This window comes from Schistocerca serialis, chromosome 4 (genome assembly GCF_023864345.2).
Source record: "Schistocerca serialis cubense isolate TAMUIC-IGC-003099 chromosome 4, iqSchSeri2.2, whole genome shotgun sequence".
Taxonomy (NCBI): domain Eukaryota; kingdom Metazoa; phylum Arthropoda; class Insecta; order Orthoptera; family Acrididae; genus Schistocerca; species Schistocerca serialis.
Genome location: NC_064641.1, coordinates 831,734,633 through 831,758,995, shown reverse-complemented (window position 1 = coordinate 831,758,995; position 24,363 = coordinate 831,734,633). Strand labels below are relative to the sequence as shown.

At 40.0% G+C, this 24,363-nt stretch overlaps 1 protein-coding gene across 1 annotated transcript in view; it reads right to left on the bottom strand.

The window, feature by feature from the left end:
* LOC126474998 (Bardet-Biedl syndrome 1 protein homolog) overlaps positions 1-24,363 on the bottom strand; it is a 142,545-nt gene that overhangs the window by 3,817 nt on the left and 114,365 nt on the right. Inside the window, exons 9-11 of the mRNA XM_050102537.1 lie at positions 14,313-14,471; positions 12,490-12,617; positions 11,180-11,314 (exon numbers count right to left, since the gene is read on the bottom strand). Coding sequence (XP_049958494.1) covers positions 11,180-11,314; positions 12,490-12,617; positions 14,313-14,471 — 422 coding nt within the window. The remainder of the gene's footprint in view (positions 1-11,179; positions 11,315-12,489; positions 12,618-14,312; positions 14,472-24,363) is intronic.

The following is a 24,363-nucleotide window of genomic DNA, read 5'->3' as shown; positions in this document are numbered from 1 at the left end:
AACCAGGTTTTAAATTGTAAGACATTTCCAGGGGCACATGTGGACTCTGACCACAATCTATTGGTTATGAACTGTAGATTAAAACTGAAGAAACTGCAAAAAATTGGGAATTTAAGGAGATAGGACCTGGATAAACTGAAAGAACCAGAGGCTGTACAGAGTTTCAGGGAGAGCATAAGGGAACAATTGACAGGAACGGGGGAAAGAAATACAGTAGAAGTAGAATAGGTACCTTTGAGGGATGAAATAGCGAAGGCAGCAGAGGATCAAATAGGTAAAAAGAAGAGGGCTAGTAGAAACCCTTGGGTAACAGAAGAAATATTGAATTTAATTGATGAAAGGAGAAAATATAAAAATGCAGTAAATGAAGCAGGCAAAAAATGAGCTCGACAGGAAGTGCAAAATGGCTAAGCAGGCATGGCTAGAGGACAAATGTAAGGATGTAGAGAGCTTATCTCACTAGGGGTAAGATAGATACTGCTTACAGGAAAATTAAAGAGACCTTTGGAGAAAAGAGAACCACTTGTATGAATATCAAGAGCTCAGATGGAAACCTAGTTCTAAGCAAAGAGGGTAAAGCAGAAAGGTGGAAGGATTATATAGAGGGTCTATACAAGGGCAATGTACTTGAGGACAATAGTATGGAAATGGAAGAAGATGTAGATGAAGATGAAATGGGAAATACTGCGTGAAGAGTTTGACAGAGCACTGAAAGACCTGAGTTGAAACAAGGCCCCGGGAGTAGACAACATTCCATTAGAATTACTGACGGCCTTGGGAGACCCAGTCCTGACAAAACTCTACCATCTGGTGAGCAAGATGTACGAGACAGGCGAAATACCCTCAGCCTTCAAGAAGAATATAATAATTCCAATCCCAAAGAAAGCAGGTGTTGACAGATGTGAAAATTACCGAACTATCAGTTTAATAAGTCACAGCTGCAAAATACTAACGTGAATTATTTACAGACGAATGGAAAAACTGGTAGAAGCCAACCTCGGGGAAGATCAGTTTGGATTCCGTAGAAATGTTGGAACATGTGAGGCAATACTGACCTTACGACTTATCTTAGAAGAAAGACTAAGGAAAGGCAAACCTACATTTCTATCATTTGTAGACTTAGAGAAAGCTTTTGACAATGTTGACTGGAATACTCTCTTTCAAATTCTAAACGTGGCAGGGGTAAAATACAGGGAGCGAAAGGCTATTTACAATTTGTACAGAAACCAGATGGCAGTTATGAGAGTCGAGGGGCATGAAAGGGAAGCAGTGGTTGGGAAGGGAGTGAGACAGGGTTGTAGCCTCTCCCCAACGTTATTCAATCTGTATATTGAGCAAGCAGTAAAGGCAACAAAAGAAAAATTTGGAGTAGGTATTAAAATCCAGGGAGAAGAAATAAAAACTTTGAGGTTCCCTGATGACATTGTAATTCTGTCAGAGATGGCAAAGGACTTGGAAGAGCAGTTGAATGGAATGGGCAGTGTCTTGAAAGGAGGATATAAGATGAACATCAACAAAAGCAAAACGAGGATAATGGACTGTAATCGAGTTAAGTCGGGTGATGCTGAGGGAATTAGATTAGGAAATGAGTCACTTAAAGTAGTAAAGGAGTTTTGCTATTTGGGGAGCAAAATAACTGATGATGGTCGAAGTAGAGAAGATATAAAATGTAGACTGGCAATGGCAAGGAAAGCGTTTCTGAAGAAGATAAACTTGTTAACATTGAGTATAGATTTAAATGTCAGGAAGTCGTTTCTGAAAGTATTTGTATGGAGTGTAGCCATGTATGGAAGTGAAACATGGATAATAAATAGTTTGGACAAGAAGAGAATAGAAGCTTTCGAAATGTGGTGCTACAGAAGAATGTTGAAGATTAGGTGGGTAGATCACATAACTAATGAGGAGGTATTGAATAGGATTAGGGAGAAGAGAAGTTTGTGGCACAGCTTGACTAGAAGAAGGGATCGGTTGGTAGGACATGTCCTGAGGCATCAAGGGATCACAAATTTAGCATTGGAGCGCAGCGTGGGGGGTAAAAATCGTAGAGGGAGACCAAGAGATGAATACACTAAGCAGATTCAGTCGGATGTAGGTTGCAGTAGGTACTGGGAGATGAAGGAGCTTGCACAGGATAGATTAGCATGGAGAGCTGCATCAAACCAGTCTCAGGACTGAAGACCACAACAACAAAATTATACAAAACATAAACACATCACATAATGATGCAATAAGCTCTAGGAAAATTTGTTAAATGCTAATAACCTTCTCAGCCATCTCAAAGAATTCTTTAATGTGGTAAAAAGGGTGTGGTTCATGGTGTGGGTTCCTGTTCTCATGTCCTAGTTCATGAATCATGGGCAACGTATGAGTGGCCAAGTAAGTGGTCATGACAGTCGGGATATCAGTTACTTTGGAATATGGCTGGGCATCTCGGACATATTCTGAGTCGTGGTCACCTTTGTGCTCAGACGCCAAAGACTACCAAATCCACCAGTCAGTCCCTCAACCATTAGGGGTAAAACTCAATGGGACCCGGGGCAATTAAGGCTAGCAACCTGCTTCCCTGGTACTTTAAATATGATGCTGGCAACAATCAGAGCAAAATGCCTCGGACCTTTGGAGGCGGCGGAGTCCCACCTCTAATTGACAAACCAGGGACTCCTAAGATACGACTCGGCAAACAAATGGTAACAAGATGGGGAGCTATTAATATCAATGGGGGCTACTCTGGGAAGAAGGTAGAGCTGGCATAGGCTGCAAGTAAGATAGGGTTGGACATTTTAGCTGCTAGTGACATTCGGGTAAGGGGTGAGAAAGAAGAGGAAGTGGGAGAATACAAGGTCTACCTGTCATGAGTCAAAGCAGGAATAGCACAATGGGGTGTAGGGCTTTACATCAGGAAAGAAATGGAACCCAGCGTAGTTGCAATAAGGTATGACGAACGACTGATGTGGATAGATTTGACAGTGTCTAGCAGGTAGGTGAAAATACGATCAGTAATGTTTCAGATTTTGATGTACAATGGGGTAGGAATGATGATGGAATTAGGATCACATTTGAGGAAGTGGAGAAAATGGTCAGTAGATTGCAGTGCAATAAAGCGGCTGGGATGGATGAAATTAAGTTGGAACTCATCAAATACAGTGGAATGTTAGGTCTTAAATGGCTACCCAGGATAACTGAAATGATGTGGGAGTCAGGACAGGTTCTATCAGACTGGACAGAAAGCAGTAATCACACCAATCTTTAAAATCTTCTCAGGTATTGTTGAAAGGAAAGTGCGAGTATTAGTTGAGGACAAATTGGAAGAAAATCGATGTGGGTTTAGGCCTCTTAGAGGTTGTCAGGACCAGATCTTTAGCTTGCAGCAAATAATGGAGAAGTGTTACAAGTGGAACAGGGAATTGTATCTATGCATTATAGATCTAGAGAAGGCATATGACCAGGTTCCTAGGTGGAAGTTATTGTCTATTCTACAAGATTATGGAATAGGAGGCAAACTTTTGCAAACAATTAAAGGTCTTTACATAGATAGTCAGGCAGCAGTTAGAGTTCATGGTAAATTGAGTACATAGTTCAGAGTAGTTTCAGGGGTAAGACAAGTAAGACAAGGCTGCAACCTGTCTCCACTGTTGTTCATATTATTTATGGATCATATGTTGAAAACATTAGACTGGCTGGGTGAGATTAATATATGTGAACACAAAATAAGCAGTCTCGCATATGCGGATGACTTAGTTGTGATGGCAGATTCGATTGGAAGTTTGCAAAGTAATATTTCAGAGCTAGATCAGAAATGTAAGTACTATGGTATGAAGAATAGCATCTCCAAAACGAAAGTAATGTCAGTGGGAAAGAGATATAAACGGATTGAGTGCCAAATAGGAGGAACAAAGTTAGAACAGGTGGACGGTTTCAAGTACTTAGGATGCATATTCTCACAGGATGGCAACATAGTGAAAGAACTGGAAGCGAGGTGTAGCGAAGCTAATGCAGGGAGCTCTCAGCTACGATCTACTCTCATCTGCAAGAAGGAAGTCAGTACCAAGACTAAATTATCCGTGCACCGTTCAATCTTTCGACCAACTTTGTTGTATGGGAGTGAAAGCTGGGTGGATTCAGGTTACCTTATCAATAAGGTTGGGGTTATGGATATGAAAGTAGCTAGGATGATTGCAGGTACTAGTAGATGGGAATAATGGCAGGAGGGTGTCCACAATGAGGAAATCAAAGAAAAACTTGGAATGAACTCTACAGATGTAGCAGTCAGGGCGAACAAGCTTAGATTGTGGGGTCATGTTACACGCATGGGAGAAGCTAGGTTACCCAAGAGACTCATGGGTTCAGCAATAGAGGGTAGGAGGAGTCGGGTAGACCAAGGAGAAGGTACCTGAATTCGGTTAAGAATGATTTTGAAGTAATAGGCTTAACATCAGAAGAGGCACCAATGTTAGCACTGAATAGGGGATCATGGAAGAATTTTATAAGGGGGACTATGCTCCAGACTGAACACTGAAAGGCATAATCAGTCTTAAATGATGATGATGATGATGATGATGATGGTTGTGGTGGTAAAAAGGGTGATCTGATAGCTGTACCACTTAATTTTAAAAACTTTTAGATCCAAAGACTGAACATGGATTAGTAATTTGTAGAAAATTTTGATAGGGTTCACTTTGTGAGAATATTCAGTTCTTGCCAGCTTGTGCATTGATATATCTGAATTAGGCTTAGCTCTGGTGTAGTGATCATGAGTTTCCATATATATATAGATAAAATCAAAGATGAGGTGACTTACCGAACAAAAGCGCTGGCAGGTCGATAGACACACAAACAAACACAAACATACACACAAAATTCAAGCTTTCGCAACAACCTGTTGCCTCATCAGGAAAGAGAGAAGGAGAGGGGAAGACGAAAGGAAGTGGGTTTTAAAGGAGAGGGTAAGGAGTCATTCCAATCCCGGGAGCGGAAAGACTTACCTTAGGGGGAAAAAAGGACAGGTATACACTCGCACACACGCACATATCCATCCACACATACAGACAAAAGCAGACATATTTAAAGACATATTGTCTTTAAATATGTCTGCTTTTGTCTGTATGTGTGGATGGATATGTGCGTGTGTGCGAGTGTATACCTGTCCTTTTTTCCCCCTAAGGTAAGTCTTTCCGCTCCCGGGATTGGAATGACTCCTTACCCTCTCCTTTAAAACCCACTTCCTTTCGTCTTCCCCTCTCCTTCTCTCTTTCCTGATGAGGCAACAGGTTGTTGCGAAAGCTTGAATTTTGTGTGTATGTTTGTGTTTGTTTGTGTGTCTATCGACCTGCCAGCGCTTTTGTTCGGTAAGTCACCTCATCTTTGTTTTTATATATAATTTTTCCCACGTGGAATGTTTCCTTCCATTATATTCATATATATATAGATATATACAAGTGCGAGTATTCTGAGACTGGAAAAAAAGACAATGACAGTGCTCCACATGACCTGTTTTACACATTTTGTGTATGACTTTCTTTTGTATTTTTAAAATATTCTTGATGTGGGGGGAGTATCCCCATATAATCAGACCACATGGCGTATTTGACTGGAATGGTCCAAAGTATGCCACCATAAGGTACTCCAAGCTCACTAAATGACACCATAGATATTTTTTCACATATATGATCGATAGGTCCCTCCCAGCAGAGTTTGGAGACAATGTAAATACCTAAAAGTTTTATTGACTTATTTTCTACTTCATTTGACATTTCCACTAGAAGTTTTGGGTTTTATTGCAATAACACAAGAGTTTATTAACTGCAAACCAGTCCAAGGCCACATCAAGAGTTTCTTTTGTGGTGCAGTAAGTAGTGTTGTATGATCAGCATAGCATACGATGGAGTAAGCTATGTTATTAGCCAAATCATTGATTGCTGCAATGGAGAAGAGGGGTCTGAAAATAGATCCTTGTGGAACAGCAGAGCTGATTTCCATTGAGGAGGAATTAACTTTTCTGTCTGAGACAAATTGTTTTCTGTTGCTTAAATAAGAACACGTCACATCAAATGTGCTCCCATGCATCCCATACAACTCCAGCTTTCTAAGTAGTATGTCTACAGGAATGCAATCAAATGCTTTGCTTGGATCACATAATAGCAGTGATACCGTGTTATTGTCTTCAAGAGCTACTAAAGTTTGATCCATAATTTCCACAACAGCCACTGTTGTATTTCTCCCCTTGAGAAAACCGTACTGATTGTTACACTTTTTTCATTGTAGCTGCTTATTTGTGTGTAAAGCAATGCCTCAAATGACTTTGATAATATTGGCACAATTGAGACTGCTCAGTAGCTTTGGGGAAGTTGTTTGTCCCCCTTCTTTAAAAACTGGGATAACTTTTGACACCTTGAGTGATTCCAAAAAATACTCCAAATTCTAAATATTTATCCAAAATAAAAGCTAATGATGTAGAAACTGAATGTACTGTCTTTTTAATGATGCAGTTCAGCAACGTACTTTTAGAATTTGAAAATTTGGAAACAGCTTTTATAATATCATCAGATATGACAGTACTTCATTGAAATATCTGGTCACCTGGCAGTGGGGCTCCAATCACATCCATTGCTGAGGAACTTGTTGCTCTAATATTGTTTCCTATTTCTTGAATCAAGTTTAAAAAGTAGTGCTTTAATTCCTCAGGATCGAGCAGAGCTGCTTGTGTGCATTTTGGTGTGTCCACTTGTTTTATTATTTCCCATGTCATCTTGTATTTATTGGGAGCCCTTAGTATATAGTTTTCCACTGCTAGTTTTTTTTGCCAGAATGGGCTTAGCTTTGTAATATTGTTTGCATTTAAGGTAGGACCTATAATTGTTCTGTTTCTGTTCTGTCCTTTGGGTACAGGCATGCTTATGAGCATGTTTTCTCTTTTTTCCACATGCTCTTCAGAAAATCAGTTCAGCCTTTTATTTTTCAGTACACTTGGAGATCTAATTTTTGTTACTGGTGAATAAGAATACCATATATCTGTAAGTTTCTTTAAAAAGTTATCAAAGGCTATTTCAGCTCCCCTTTTCCCCAACTGACAGTTACACACAAAGTCTCACTTTCCACTACCTAGTCTCTTATGTACTCTTCCTTTTGATCTCTTATCAGTACCACTTTAGGTTCTTTGATTTTAATTGGCTGCCTCCTACACAGTGTGAGGAGCAAAGGCTCATGATATGCCAGGCCTTCTCCTACAAGCCTGACTGTAAAGTCTTCCCTATGTAAATTCTCTATAATACTCTCTATGCAGGAATTCTTATTTGTACGGTTGTCTGTACAGTTATTTGACCATCTATGAAGACAGTGTGTTTCCTAATTGAGTGCAACACATGTAGACTTGCAGCTAACCAGTAGTTCAAAGTGTCAGCCAACTAAACACATCATAACCATTTTGGTGATGGGGATCAAAGATAGACATACAATAAAGAAACAGCAAAAGAAGATCACGGCAAAAGTTCCCAAAGTCAGTTAAGTGTACCACCAGTTCCAATGAAGTATTGGAGTCATTAGAAGGATTTCCAATATCCAAAGAAGGGCATCAATATCAGCTGCGAATGGCCAAGGCAGTCTCCTACCAGCTGTTGGAGACATTTCTGTGGCTACAACAGATTATTACAGTTGCATGTAGGTAAGATCTGGCTTTTGCCACAGAGAGGGCAACAGGGACATTGGATCCAACAGGAACTGGGATCTACTCTGTCAGTGACTGCAGATATGGGCCTAGTAATAATCAGGTACAACACTTCATGTTATGACATCTCTATACAAAGACAACTGAAATCCTTCCCAGTTTACTTAAAAATCTGGTGTGGGTAAAGCAGATATTGTTCAAGTGTTGATAACCTAAGCCAGTCGGGCTGTTCACCTTGAGAAGATCAGGCTGGCAACTGGAGATGTTGTAACCATTCCTACTTTCAGCCACTATGCTGAGGTTAAATCTTAGACATTTTCCTTTGGATATCTTTATTTCTTGACATTTATTTACAATAATACTCCATTTTATAACTATTATTACATTGCCATTGTTGTCATACTAGTTTTACAAGGAACCCTCCATACTGTAAATTATGGATTTTGATGCACTTCAAATATGTTGTAGAGGCACTTACCCAGAGTACCTGGCTATCCGGATTTTTAGCAACGGGCCTTGGTTTTTGAGAAAATCAGTTTTGAAGTTTGTTGCGTGTTTTGTATATCTGTAACATTTCATATATGCCGAAGAGGTAAGCATGGCACAGGGGTAAGGTTAACGACTACCACACTGAAGGTACTGTGTTCGAATCCTGCTGCTGTACTTTATATTTTTTCAAAATCAACCGAATTTTTCAATTTTATTTGAAAGAATATCAACAAACAGTGTAAGGTGTGTGAAATTATAAAGATATATTCTGTTATTAATTTTTTCAAATATTCATTCTGTTTGTGGTTCGCACTTGGAGTTCCAAATGTTCGTACAACGATCACTTCTTGTATTACCTGAAATCGATCTTCGCCCATTATTGTCCTCTCTCCTGTGAATACCGTTAGCTGTAACATGAACCCCAGCTCCTAGTTTTGGCCAATGAAGATGCGAATTGCATACCTGTATGATAACATATAACTACAGCATCAGTTGCTCGCAAAGCGTCTCTAGTGCCGTGTGTTAGAAGAATTCTGTGAAATGGAAAAACCAAGTGTTTCTGCAGCAGTGCAGCCAGAAGAAGATCCACAAGTAGAGGAGTTGAACGAAGAATCAAAAGGCGAAATCACAAATGCCATTAAATATGCTGAAAATCTACTCCGTGATTTGAATCTCGTAACGAATACACCATCTAGCATGATCTCTGCCAATTCCATTGCAATTGGCGATGAGATATGTATGGCAATACAGGATCTCTTGGCCAAAAGACAGATCATTATTGATGATGAATTGATAGGTTTCAACAAAGAAGATGAATTGGGGGAATATGATGTGGTAAGTTTCACTTTTTTATGAATATTTTCTCTTTCAGACAAATGGAAAAAACAAATACGTTCCCGAAGAGTTCGCGTCAGAACTGACAGATTATGCGCCCCTGTCCTACAAAGAAAAAGCAGTTGCTTTTTCAGCAGCTCATCCTAAATGGAGCTTGAAAAGTCTGCAGTCTCATGGAGTTTCGCGATTGAAACATAAATCGATATTATATCGATGGAAAGATGATGTAAAACGAGGTGGAACTTGTCTTGTGAGACATGTGAAAGGTTCGTCAAAGCGAGGCAGAATTTGGAACAGGTAAATCATATTGACATGAAGTATATGTCTAGTATATTGTAAAAAAGAGAATGGCTTATGAAAATAATACAAATTTTTTCTGAGATCAGGTGACAACAAGAACTCTACAGCAGTGGGCGATGAACGCTGCTCTTCCCATTTTATTGGAAAACTTCAATTTTGTGGCCAGCCATGCTTGGGTTGAGTGGTTCAAGAAAAAACATAAGATTCGGCAAAGAAAAATCACAAAGTTCATCAGCTCTAAGGAATCTGCGACGATAGACGAAGTTTTAGCAGCTGCCGAACAATTCCAAAGAATACTTATGGAGAATTTCGACCTTGACTTCATAGTTGACACTGATCAAACTGGCTGCCAGTATCAGGCAACTTATAATAGATCACTTTTGGAAAAAGGAACGAAAACCGTTCCCATCTGTAAAAAAGATTTAAACGAGACTACTCAACAGCCTCAGGAAAAGAGATCTCATATGTTTTTTTATGTATGCAAGAACCGTCTGGAAAATTTGGTCCTACTGTTAAGAAACGAGTAGACAAATTAACTGGGAAATACAGAAATATAGTTGTGTCCTGCACGAAATCTGGCAAGTTCACGAAACCAGTGTATGAAGAATTTTTGGATCCTGTAAATCTTCCATATGTGGGACAGCCAAAATTTTTGTACAATATTGATCCGTGGGGAGGGAAAACCGATTCAACTTTATACGATCATCTATTCACTGATGAAAGGAAAGCGAGCACCGGCACCCTAAAAGTGATCCCACCAAAGTGCACTCCTTATTGCCAGCCCTGCAATGTTTATTTTAACTGACAGGTGAAAATCTTCACGGAAATTATTCAGAATGCTTTTGACTTGATGGAAGACAATAGAGAGACTGCTTCCTGGAAAGATTTGATAAAATTACATTCGCTAATCCTACATCAATTCAGCGCCCCTAATTTTGAAAGCATGATTAAATATGCATGGTTCGCATCAAAATTAGCAGATGAAAGAGAAATCTTTTTGAATGGAAAAGAATTGTGTTTCCCAGTATCGCTTATGAAGAAACCGTGTGCCTGCAAGGCGATTGCTTTCATAAAATGCGCGTGGTGCTGCAAAAATTTGTGCTTCAGTTGTTTGTATGATAAGTATCATCCACAATATTGTTCTGGCACATCACGCAATGTGGACGCTGAAATATAAGATTTTGTAATACTGTATGACAGAAAAAAATAATAACTGAATATATCGTTATAATTTCACACACCTTACACTATTTGTTGATATTCTTTGAAATAAAACTGAAAAATTTTGTTGATTTTGAAAAAAAAAATAATTAATGAGTAGGATTCGAACATGGTCCCTCCAGTGCGATAGCCATTAACCTTACCCTGCATTACGCTGACCTATTCAGTGCGAATGTAATGTTATGGATATACAAGGCACACAATAAACTTCAAAAATGATTTTCTCAAAAACCAAGGCCCGTCGCTAAAAAGCTGGATAGCCAGGTCCTCAGGATAAGTGCCTCTACAACATATTTGAAGTGCATCAAAATCCGTTATTTACAGTATGGAGGGTCCCCTTGTTAGTGCCATGATTTTGGTGTAATTCAGTAACAGATGTGTATAACTTAATTATATTGTGCTACTGACCTCACTGTAGTTGAACAACACCATCAATTCTTCTGCCAAGAAATAGTAAAAGAAAATTTTATAGGAAACTCTACTCAGTCTGTAGAGAATATAACTGTTCCATAATAAATCACTGCAGATCCCAACTTCCTGGCCTCAAAACCCTTAAATCAGCACTTCTCAGCAGCATTTGAAAGATTGTTTATTGGTTGAATAAACTTCCATCTGATGCATGAAATTTTATTAAATTTCGGTGTATGAAGAAGTTTGACATTAGGTGCAACATACCTCAATGAAAGGTCTCTCCACAACGTACATTTTGTCATCACAGTGTACAACAATGAATAATCCCTTTAGTGGCACATCTTTAGACATATTTTGAAGCGTAATGGCTAATCTGAATTTAGGGCCCAATCCTAAAACCTAAAAGCAGAAATAAATGTCGTCTAGTTAAAATGGGCACAATAATAAATGTAACATGAAGTAAAAATGTAAAACAAAACAGACAAACAGCTCAATTCACCATGAAGTGCTGCAGAAGTCAAAAGTTCCTGCAGTTATATAATGCCATGTTCCACTTTTGGGATTTATTATGTCGTCAGTTTCTTTTTGCTATTTAACTGTTTTGAAAATTATTAAAAGTTTCCTGAGACAAAATCTGTGCAAACTTTTACATTTTCTATTTCTACATTCAAATCCATATCATCTCACTGAAGTATTACAGTTGAAATAATGATAATGATGATATGGGGGTTACAGTAATTAATTCAAAGTTTCTCTATAGCCATCCACATCTGGGTGTTACTGGATTTCATTAAATTTATCAGAAGTACCATCCAGGCATTTTCCTGAAGAGTGCATGTCCAATTTTCCTCCCTTCCATATACTATCTGAGCCTGTGCTCAATCTCATTGTCAACAGATATCTTTCCTTATTAAGGTCTCAGCATCTATGTAACTAGAAATGGTGTAGAAAAGAGGGAAGAACTGACCCCAATTTGTCATGAAACTGTCCTAATTCTCAATTTTAGTGATTTTGGGCAACAGCAGAAAATTTAAACTTAAACCAGAATGTCCACTGAGGTTTCAGATCTGCTCCTTCCAAATGGTAATTTTGTACTGTAACCACTGTATCACTTTGCTTGGGTCCATACATTTTACTTACATTATGCATTGCGATGCATTTGATATCAATATATTTTCTTGAATACTACGGTGTGTAAAAGGGCAATTACAATGTTTACAAAAAGTAGACGTGTGTAATTTTTTGTACGTAAAGTGGTAATATGGATACCTCAGATTCTTGTACTAACTTAGTAGTTTTATATTAAGTAATAGTTTTTGTAATCTTTAAATTTAAGTTTGAAACTGATAGGTTAATTACTAAGGTTCTGGATTTTCCACTATTTCAGATTGTGATATGTAATACAGCAGTTAAAATTTATATCTAAAACAAGATTTAAAGTTTCAAAATCAAAAGATGAAATTGATTGATGATATTAAAGTCTTCAAAATACATCTTCATTTTGACTGAAAATTTATTACTCTTATCATTATTTTCTGCATAAGTCAGAAGTATTTCTGTGGAGCAATACATACCTGAGCAGTTAGCTTGAGTGGTTCTTTGCTTGAAACAGGAAGAGAACAGCTCTGCAAGGCTTGCACACATGCCCTGGCTGCAGTGAGGTGCATTCGAAATAAATCATGTTGGAAAGCCTGATGTATCTCTGAAATGTTAAATAATAATAGCATATAACATCATCTTGTATTTCTATATCTTAAAAAAAATTTGAAAAATGAAAAGAGTGGAAAAAATAAATGACAGATAGATGCATTAAGTGATGTAATTCCAGGTGATGCATGTCATACTAGGTGTAGTACACACTTTAATGTGAAAATGTTCAGATATCTTGTAGCTATATGCACAAGAAATTTGAAATATTCCATCAAATAAAAATCAAGCAAATTTATTCATGACTCAGTTGAACACAATTAAATGGCATTGTTCTACATGTCTTGGATAAATTGAATTTTGGCAGCTGTTTTCTTTCATTGGTTTAAGTTTGTTTTCCTTGTACATATACTGGAACAACAAATATTAAATCTGCAAATAAAACTTTGTATGCATACAATTTGTTTCTATCTCAATTTGGTATTCTATAAAAAACAAATTATTTCCTTGAAAATGCCGTGTGTACATGTATCCATAGATGTAAGCCATCAAAACCGGTTGCTAATCCCTTATATTGTTATTTTGGTTTTCAGTCCAAAGACTGATTTGGTGCAGCTGTCCAGATTGGCTGATACTGTGCAAGCCTCTTCATCACCAAGTAACTGCCTGCAACCTGCATCCGTTTCAACCTGCTTGCTATATTCATGCCTACATCTTCCTCAATAGTTTTTACCATGCCACACTTCCCTCCACAACCAAACTGACTATTCCTTGATGCCTCAGGATGTACCCTATCAACTGATCCCTCCTTTTAGTCAATTTGTACCATAAATTTCTTTTTTTTTCCCAGTTCGGTTCAGTACTTCCTCATTAGTTATTTGATCTATCTATTGAATCTTCAGCATACTTCTATAGCATCACATTTCACAAGCTTTCATTGTCTTCTTGTTTGTATTGTTTATCATCCAAGTTTTGTTTCTGTACAAGGCTACACTCCAGACAAATACCTTCAGAAAAGACTTCCTAAGACACAAATTTATATTAGATATTAACAAATTCCTGTTTTCTACATCCCCATCTACATAGATACTCTACAAGCCACCACACAGGCATGGCTAAGAGTTCTTTGTACCATTACAGTCATTTCCTTTCTTGTTCCATTCGCAAATTGAGTGAGGGAAAATGACTGACTATATGCCTTTGTATGAGACTTAGTTTCTCTTATCTTCTCTTCAGGGTGCTTACACAAAATTTACGCTGGAGGCAATACAAATTGCTGTAGTCAGTCACATTTATTATAATAAATTTTCCATGTAGCAGACAATTTACTATAACAAATAATCAGCCTGATAATAATAAACTTTCTGCATAGTGGAAGTTTATGGATATATCACCCATAAAATGTTTTGGCAACCTGCAGCACTGTCTGGCAGCAGAGGACAGGAAATTATTTTAGTTTTACTAATGGCATTTCAGTCCACAGTGATTTTTATCACATTTCAACAGTCACAAATATAAGATAATAGCTGAAAACCTTATAAATGACTCATAATGTATAGTTTATATGAATTCACAGCATAAAATAACAAATTTCTAACAGGGACATCCAGTAATCCATATTAACAAACAAGCAAATAATAATCTCCTACCAGTGGCTCTTATTGGCTTCCACGTTTGAACTGAAGTCAATTTAATGATTAGTTACTTAAGAAACTAACTTGCAAGCCACACGTGTGAAGGATACACCTACCTTTGTAACACTGACGCTCACGCATTGTTTGTTCAACAAAAAGCCTTGTCTTCTTTGGTATAGGAACTTTAACTTGTTGTCCTGGCACAAACCCATCGGTGGTTGTCTGTGTCACAAAGTTTGCTGTTCTTTTAAGAATTTTCACCATTAGACAACCAGCTGAAGTGACAGAAATGTTATGGTTAAGTGCACAGTTTGCAATGGTTAAGTACACAGTTTTTCCAAAAATAATGTTTCAGCCCATAGATTACATTTTGTGAAAGTGATTTTAGTTCCTTGTGATTGTAATTAATTATTTATATTAGTGTTAACTTCATATCAAAATTGAAATTATCAAGGTATGGCCCAATCAGACAAACTGTATACCAGGTGATTAGGCAGCAGTATCGTTAGCAGTGATTTTACAGAAAACAGGTAGTGTACTAAAGGAGAAATAAAAACTGAACACTGAGAAGAAACTTTTAGAAGGAGCATTGTTATCTTACCTGCAGAGTTAATAAATAATAATAATAATAATAATAATAATAATAATAATAATGAAAGATGCTCTGGACATATAACACATACAGCACATACAGGGTCTCCATAATTAAAGTTCCAGTTCCAAAACACCATGGAAAGAGAACTGCTGCTCAGAATGATGTCAAATTTGAATAGTATATTATTGGTACAGAGGGAAAGTCATAAAAAAATTCTTGACAACAGATGGTGCTGTAAGCATCTTAATGTAAATGGGGTTGGCTACAAATACCAGATGAATCACAATGCAATGGCTATGATTTGAATTGCATTTCGCACCATCCGTACTGTTCAATGTGCATCACTGCAGAAGTTCAGCAGTCAACATTGCGGCACCATTAGTTAAGTAAGCGCATCCACCATAGCAAGATTGTACCACATTGGATGGAAAAAATTGGTTTTTAACTGTCCTGAGCCTGGAAATTGTGCAAAATGCAAAACTACATCAATCTGTAACTGACGTGAGACTGGCGCAAGACGTGTTCAATGCTTTGCCTGCCACAAGCTGAAATCAAGAAACAGCATGTTCCACAATAAATCAGAATGTCTCAGGGGTCGTGTTCAAGATGCACTTTCAAATGGTTCAAATGGCTCTGAGCACTATGGGACTCAACTGCTGAGGTCATTAGTCCCCTAGAACTTAGAACTAGTTAAACTTAACTAACCTAAGGACATCACAAACATCCATGCCCGAGGCAGGATTCGAACCTGCGACTGTAGAGGTCTTGCGGTTCCAGACTGCAGCGCCTTTAACCGCACGGCCACTTCGGCCGGCCAATGCACTTTCAGTTCAGCTAAGTTCGTAATTGGAGCACTCAACACAGCATCATCCAAATAATCCCATAGCCAAAAGCCACAAGGATTAAGATTAAGTGATCTGGATGGATCTAGATCAGCCACTGGCATGGCTGTCAGCAGAGCCCGTGGATGACACAGAGGTTGGAGTGCCATGAAGCAAAATCTCTTGAACCGAATAAAAGAAGATACAATCTAAGAGTCCTGATAGAGTAGTTAATGTGAAATTGTTAAACATAGACAACCAATGGTGAAAAAAGTAAGGGGGGGGGGGGGGAACCATGAGAGAGTTATGATACGAATATGAAAAGGAGGGAAAAATAACAGAAGAGGTCATTGTAAGTTGTGACCAAGTGCATGGGTAATACCAGATCTGTGCAGTATAGAAGCTACCATCTGTATAAAACACTGGATACATATGTAAGACGAAGCACTGCTCAAATCCTAATACTGCCATCCTGATTTAGCTTTCTGTGGTCTCTCTCGACCTTCTGAGACAAAATCCAAGATGATTCATCCAACAAAAATGACGGAAAATTTCTGTCATGCTTCCTAACAAAATTAAGCTAGGGCCCCTTCTCTAATAATTCAATATCAGTTTATATTAAACTCTAAGCTCCCATCCCACCTTCAAAGTTCTTAGGTACTGGTTCTGTGAGTATGAATGCATTCACCCCTCTGGTGAAGCACACATCAAGATCACAGCTATTTTGTGGGTAATGTTCAATGATACATAGCTGTGCGTTACAAACAAACTCATTATGTCCATTACTCCATTAAGGCTGCCAGTCTTTTTGGCTAATGTAGGAAGCTAAACAGTGTGTGCACATCACCAGATATATGAAAGCTAACTGCACTTCCTTTGTTAATCACTCTGCAGATGTCAATGAGTTCTGAGTACAAAACCCTGGCTTCACTGGAGGTTACTTTTCAATGAAGATACCAAACAAGGCATTTTATTCTACACAATGTTCTATAGCTTAAGCATATGAAAGGTGCACCTAGGAAGATGGTTGGTTGGTTTTTTGAGGGAAGAGACCAAACAGCGAGGTCATCGGTCTCATCGGATTAGGGAAGGACAGGGAAGGAAGTCGGCCGTGCCCTTTCAGAGGAACCATCCCAGCATTTGCCTGGAGCGATTTAGGGAAATCACGGAAAACCTAAATCAGGATGGCCGGACGCAGGATTGAACCATCGTCCTCCCGAATGTGCACCTAGGAAGACAAAAGTGAGCTGTTGTGGTGTGGAAAGAGAACCACTGCTCAGAATGATGTCTGCATCTACATCTACATCCATACTCCACAAGCCACCTGACGGTGTGTGGTGGAGGGTACCCTGAGTACCTCTATCGGTTCTCCCTTCTATTCCAGTCTCGTATTGTTCATGGAAAGAAGGATTGTCGGTATGCTTCTGTGTGGGCTCTAATCTCTCTGATTTTATCCTCATGGTCTCTTCGCAAGATACACATAGGAGGGAGCAATATACTGCTTGACTCTTCGGTGAAGGTATGTTCTCGAAACTTTAACAAAAGCCCGTACCGAGCTACTGAGCGTCTCTCCTGCAGAGTCTTCCACTGGAGTTTATCTATCATCTCCGTAATGCTTTCACGATTATTAAATGATCCTGTAACGAAGAGCGCTGCTCTCCGTTGGACCTTCTCTATCTCTTCTATCAATCCTATCTGGTACGGATCCCACACTGTTGAGCAGTATTCAAGCAGTGGGCGAACAAGTGTACTGTAACCTACTTCCTTTGTTTTCGGATTGCATTTCCTTAGGATTCTTCCAATCAATCTCAGTCTGGCATCTGCTTTACCGACGATCAACTTTATATGATCATTCCATTTTAAATCACTCCTAATGCATACTCCCAGATAATTTATGGAATTAACTGCTTCCAGTTGCTGACCTGCTATTTTGTAGTTAAATGATAAGGGAACTATCTTTCTATGTAATTGCAGCACATTACACTTGTCTACATTGAGATTCAATTGCCATTCCCTGCACCATGCGTCTATTCGCTGCAGATCCTCCTGCATTTCGGTACAATTTTCCATTGTTACAACCTCTCGATACACCACAGCATCATCTGCAAAAAGCCTCAATGAACTTCCGATGTCATCCACAAGGTCATTTATGTATATTGTGAATAGCAACGGTCCTATGACACTCGCCTGCGGCACGCCTCAAATCACTCTTACTTCGGAAGACTTCTCTCCATTGATAATGACATGCTGCGTTCTGTTATCTACGAACTCTTCAATCCAATCACACAATTGGTCTGATAGTCCACATGCTCTTACTTTGTTCATTAAACGACTGTGGGGAACTGTGTCGAACGCCTTGCGGAAGTCAAGAAACACGGCATCTACCTGTGAACCCATGTCTATGGCTCTCTGAGTTGTTGTTGTTGTTGTGGTCTTCAGTCCTGAGACTGGTTTGATGCAGCTCTCCATGCTACTCTATCCTGTGCAAGCCTCTTCATCTCCCAGTAACTACTGCAGCCTACATCTTTCTGAATCTGCTTAGTGTATTCATCTCTTGGTCTCCCTCTACGATTTTTACCCTCCAATACTAAATTGGGGATCCCTCGATGTCTAAGAACATGTCCTACCAACCGATCCCTTCTTCTAGTCAAGTTGTGCCACAAGCTCCTCTTCTCCCCAATTCTATTCAATACTTCCTCATTAGTTATGTGATCTACCCATCTAATCTTCAGCATTCTTCTGTAGCACCACATTTCGAAAGCTTCTATTCTCTTCTTGTCTAAACTATTTATCTTCCACGTTTCACTTCCATACATGGCTACACTCCATACAAATACTTTCAGAAACGACTTCCTGACATTTAAATCTATACTCAATGTTAACAAATTTTTCTTCTTCAGAAACGCTTTCCTTGCCATTGGCAGTCTACATTTTATATCCTCTCTATTTCGACCATCATCAGTTATTTTGCTCCCCAAATAGCAAAACTCCTTTACTACTTTAAGTGTCTCATTTCCTAATATAATTCCCTCAGCATCACCTGACTTAATTCGACTACATTCCATTATCCTCGTTTTGCTTTTGTTGATGTTCATCTTATACCCTCCTTTCAAGACACTGTCCATTCCGTTCAGCTGCTCTTCCAAGTCCTTTGCTGTCTCTGACAGAATTACAATGTCATCGGTGCACTTCAAAGTTTTTATTTCTTCTACATGGATTTTAATACCTACTCCGAACTTTTCTTTTGTTTCCTTTATTGCTTGCTCAATATACAGATTGAATAACATCGGGGATAGGCTACAACCCTGTCTCACTCCCTTCCCAACCACTGCTTCCCTTTCATGCCCCTCGATTCTTATAACTGCTGGTTGGTTGGTTGTTTTGGGGAAGACCAGACAGCGAGGCCATCGGTCTCATCAGATTAGGGAAGAACAGGGAAGGAAGTCAGCCATGCCCTTTGAAAGGAACCATCCCGGCTCGTTTAACTGCCATCTGCTTTCTGTACAAATTGTAAATAGCGTTTCGCTCCCTGTATTTTACCCCTGCCACCTTTAGAATTTGAAAGAGAGTATTCCAATCAACATTGTCAAAACCTTTCTCTAAGTCTACAAATGCTAGAAACGTAAGTTTGCCTTTCCTTAATCTTTCATCTAAGATAAGTCGTAGGGTCAGTACTGCCTCACATGTTTCAACATTTCTACGGAATCCAAACTGATCTTCCCTGAGGCCGGCTTCTACCAGTTTTTCCATTCGTCTGTAAAGAATTCGCGTTAGTATTTTGCAGCCATGACTTATTAAACTGATAGTTCGGTAATTTTCGCATCTGTCAACACCTGCTATCTTTGGGATTGCAATTATTATATTCTTCTTGAAGTCTGAGGGTATTTCGCCTGTCTCATACATCTTGCTCATCAGATGGTAGAGCTCTCTTGAGTCTCGTGGACGAATAGCGCGAGCTGGGTTTCACACGACCGTCTTTTTCGAAACCCCTGCTGATTCCTACAGAGTAGGTTTCTAGTCTCCAGAAAATTCATTATACTCAAACATAATACGTGTTCCAAAATTCTACAACTGATCGACGTTAGAGATATAGGTCTATAGTTCTGCACATCTGTTCGACGTCCCTTCTTGAAAACGGGGATAACCTGTGCCCTTTTCCAATCCTTTGGAATGCTACGCTCTTCTAGAGACCTACGGTACACCGCTGCAAGAAGACGGGCAAGTTCCTTTGCGTACTCTGTGTAAAATCAAACTGGTATCACATCAGGTCCAGCGGCCTTTCCTCTTTTGAGCGATTTTAATTGTTTCTCTATCCCTCTGTCATCTATTTCGATATTTACCATTTTGTCATCTGTGCGACAATCTAGAGAAGGAACTACAGTGCAGTCTTCCTCTGTGAAACAGCTTTGGAAAAAGACATTTAGTATTTCGGCCTTTAGTCTGTCATCCTCTGTTCACTACCATTTTGGTCACAGAGTGTCTGGACATTTTGTTTTGAGCCACCTACTGCTTTGACATCAGACCAAAATTTCTTAGGATTTTCTGCCAAGTCAGTACATAGAACTTTACTTTCGAATTCATTGAACGCCTCTCGCGTAGCCCTCCTCACACTACATTTCACTTCACGTAATTTTGTTTGCCTGCAAGGCTTTGGCTATGTTTATGTTTGCTGTGAAGTTCCCTTTGCTTCTGCAGCAGTTTCCTAACTCAGTTGTTGTACCATGGTGGCTCTTTTCCATCTCTTACGTTCTTGCTTGGCACATACTCATCTAATGCATATTGTACGATGGTTTTGAACTTTGTCCAGTGATCCTCGACACTATCTGTACTTGAGACAAAACTTTTGTGTTGAGCCATCAGGTACTCTGAAATCTGCTTTTTGTCACTTTTGCTAAACTGAAAAATCTTCCGACCTTTTTTAATATTTCTATTTACGGCTGAAATCATCGATGCAGTAACCGCTTTATGATCGCTGATTCCCTGTTCTGCGTTAACTGTTTCAAATAGTTCGGGTCTGTTTGTCACCAGAAGGTCTAATATGTTATTGCGACGAGTCGGTTCTCTGTTTAACTGCTCAAGGTAGTTTTCAGATAAAGCACTTAAAAAAATTTCACTGGGTTCTTTGTTCCTGCCACCCGTTATGTCAAATTTGAACAGCACATTATTGCTGGAGGGAAAAACTGTGGAATCATCAATGCCTATGCCATGGTGCTGGCAACCACACAACCGCAAGTCACATGTCAGACAGTCCACGGCCAGCCATTCCTGGCACAGGCACAGTGCTGGCAAGTTGGACAGTGCAGGTGCAGCTGTGAATGGTGAAAATCACAAAGGGACAGGCTTTTACAGACAGTTAAAGATTTCACTGCCTCAAAAACTGCGAGAAACTCAACATCATATGCATTCCAGTCGCATTGTAACCCTGAGAGCTTCTATGAGAAGAAACTGTGTGGCTGATGGCTACTCACTAACACATTGTTGAAGCACTGTGCCTATGGCAGTTCAGCTGGCATCCACAACCACAGCAGTTCAGCATAGTGCACAGGGTGAGCAACCAGCAGGGCTCCTGTGAGGCTCGGTTTGGACTCAATAAAGCTTCTCTCCATTGTGTCTGTCCAGAAAACAGGTGTCCTTCCCTACAGGAAGGGGCCATATAGTGCCACAGTTAGTGGTTCCAGCCCTGCAATGGCCTTAGGCAGATGGCGCAATCATGCTTAGATAGTCTTGGACCATTTGTGGGCATGGCTTGTTGAAGACCGCTTATACTTTATTCAGTAGCGGCATGGATCTGCTTATGTGTTGTGTCACACCTACTGCAGAATGATGGCATCTGAATGTCTGCCAGCTGCACAATTCAAATGTCTGCAGCTCCTCCGGAACCGTGGCTGGGCCTAACAGTCAGTGAGTAGAACAACAGTGAGTGATGGTGGTGGCCACTCCAAAACTTCAATTGTTGCATGCAGCAGGCATCAACATGCACCCATCAAAACTACATTCTGCTTGAGTGACCCAGCCAAGCACCAATCAAGTAGATGTGGAGATGTGGTACTCTCCACATCAAAGAGTTAAGTTTGCACTAAGAGAGCGGTAGGCAGTGACATTGCCAAAATGGAACCAATGAACTTCACCAAAGCCCTCGCCACTGTCAGCATTGAATCTCCTGTCCATCACTGTTCTTCAACCAAGACATTGTGCCCGAGGGATCAGAATCTACTGGATTGGTAAGCCTGCACTTTATCATTGTTTCAGTGATTGTAGCTAGGATAACTTTTTCACTACTCATGCTTGGCACAGACTTAGTGTTCACAATGAGTGTGCTCCTTAGTGGTTTGTCAGAAATTTAACTTTTGTTATACCAGTTATATTCTTCAGCAAGGGACTTGATTATTTGTTTTACAGTTATTGACGTTTTGAAGGCTGTGTTGTTCACTGCAATATTAAAAAATAGCTCTTCTTGCAATAGTAAATTTTCTGAAGACATATTTAATCTCTGTGGTGTTAACTGATTAGTTCTGGAAGACAATTTAAGAACTATTCTTTTGTGTAACTAAAGGCACAGACCTGTGCACATTCATCATAATTGTCTCAGTAAATATTTTTGAGTTTAGGTTCCATATAGCATTTATATCAAACATAATACTATGGTTGATTAAATGCACTAGACTCAATTTCTGTGACCATGAATATACAGTTCAGTAGGTTAATAATGATTCCAGCCTCTCTTAAGCATGGAAAGATGGTCATTAGTTGGTGGTGGTGGAGTTTTGGTGGCTTAAAGAACACCATTGTGTTATCGAAGTACAAGAAACAACATGGCAAGATTCGTAAGACACTGTCCAGAGAACACTGCCAGGTCTCGGCAGCATTCCAAAGACCAAATGCCATATACATGCTCTCTAAAAGTGTAAAGGGCAAGATAATTGCCGTTTTCTGAATGTCTTCAGTGCACAGTCAATTTTGCTAAATATAAATGAGCCTGCCAAGATGTTCAAATGGTTCAAATGGCTCTGAGCACTATGGGACTCAACTTCTGAGGTCATTAGTCCCCTAGAACTTAGAACTAGTTAAACCTAACTAACCTAAGGACATCACACACATCCATGCCCAAGGCAGGATTCGAACCTGCAAGTGCAGCAGTCTCGCGATTCCAAACTGCAGCGCCTAGAACCGCACAGTGCCAAGATGTGTCTAAAATCCTGCAGATGTGGTTCTGCAATTGGTCCCACATCATTTACAAATTAACAGCACAACAGTCCCTGCATGGTCACCATGAGCTGCCTTTCTTAGGGACTAAGTGCAATGCAGAGGACCATGGGCTGCTTGATGGTTGATCAATGTAATTTCTGGCCTTGAACCTGGCCTTTGTAACAGTGAGTCTACTAGGTGCAAGTCAACTTGTACAGCACGAGGTGGGTGGACCAGGTACAGCTACAATGTAGTGGGTCATCAAAGGTTTGACATTTCTCAGTGCACCAGGCAGGCAAGTGAGCTCTAGAAATTTGTCCAGCATGGCTGTTTTCCATCCGAAAGGGGGGGGGGGGGGGGGGAACTTCATTGGTTTTATGTTGAAGGAAGCAGCCTGTCACTTATGTGAACCTATCAAGTTTTTTAGTGAATCAATCAGCTGGGCATTTGCAACACTGGCTAGCAGCTTGTAGTGGCCAAGGAAATACGCACCCAGGATTGGCATGCTGACTTTAGCCAAAGTAAATACCCACACAAATGTGTGGCACAGTCCGAGGTCCAAATTTCAATGATGTGTGCCTTTTTTATGGTTGAATTATTTGCCATCATAAGAAACAGTGCTTTGTCCTTCCAGCAGTCTCTTAGCATAGATGGAGGGGAAAACAGACAGACTGAAACCGGTGTCAATGAGGTACTACACACTGCCAGGCTGTTCCACTGTGAAGACACACCTGGATGTTGCACTGCAGCCAACTGTCTTGGTGTGGTTGCAGCTGGGATTTGGGTGGGAGCAGGGAGGTCAACATTTTGTCACTCCACTGCCGAAGTTGGCATGTTACCAGCAAAGGCCACCTGCCAGCTCATCTGATGCTGGAGGAATACCACTACAAAGGCTGGTACTGCATTGCCCATTGCATGATCCAGTTTGGTGGTAGCTGGAACTGCTACTACTGCAGTGCCTGCTGCCCTCTGGCTGTGAGTGTGCCAAATGGTTGACCAGCAAACTTAGTGCTGCCACCTGTGTAGCCAATTTCTGAACTGGGTGGTGCAGGTCAGCATCTGAGGAGACAGTCGTTGCCATGAAGTGAAAACTGCTGGTAGGGTGATGGTACCATAGGTTGGTGCAGCAGTGATAGTGGACACCATTGCCATCGTGTCATGCACCCAACCAGCCAAGTCTGTAATGGCACCCAGCTGCATTTCTGTCTGTGCGGCAATGACCACTTGTGATTGTGCTGGGAGGCTGGGCACCCAATGCAACAGTGAGTCTGGAACCATGTCTGACCATCTGAGGCTCCGCATATGGTGAACGTACTAAGATGGCCTCCTGTTGTGGCATTCCTCTTGGCGCGGAACCCCTTGTTCCTGAGATGATGAAATTCACTGGTTTTACTCCCCCTTTAGTCACTTTTATGAAGATTGCATCAGCAGGGTGGTGATTATGTCATACACTTCAGCTACATTGTCTTGGTCTAGATAGCTCATGATGTGTCCAAATGTAGCAAAGTCACAGGTGATGTTATTGCTCAGGGAAACCACCTCCACTTGGCTGAACCACATGATTGG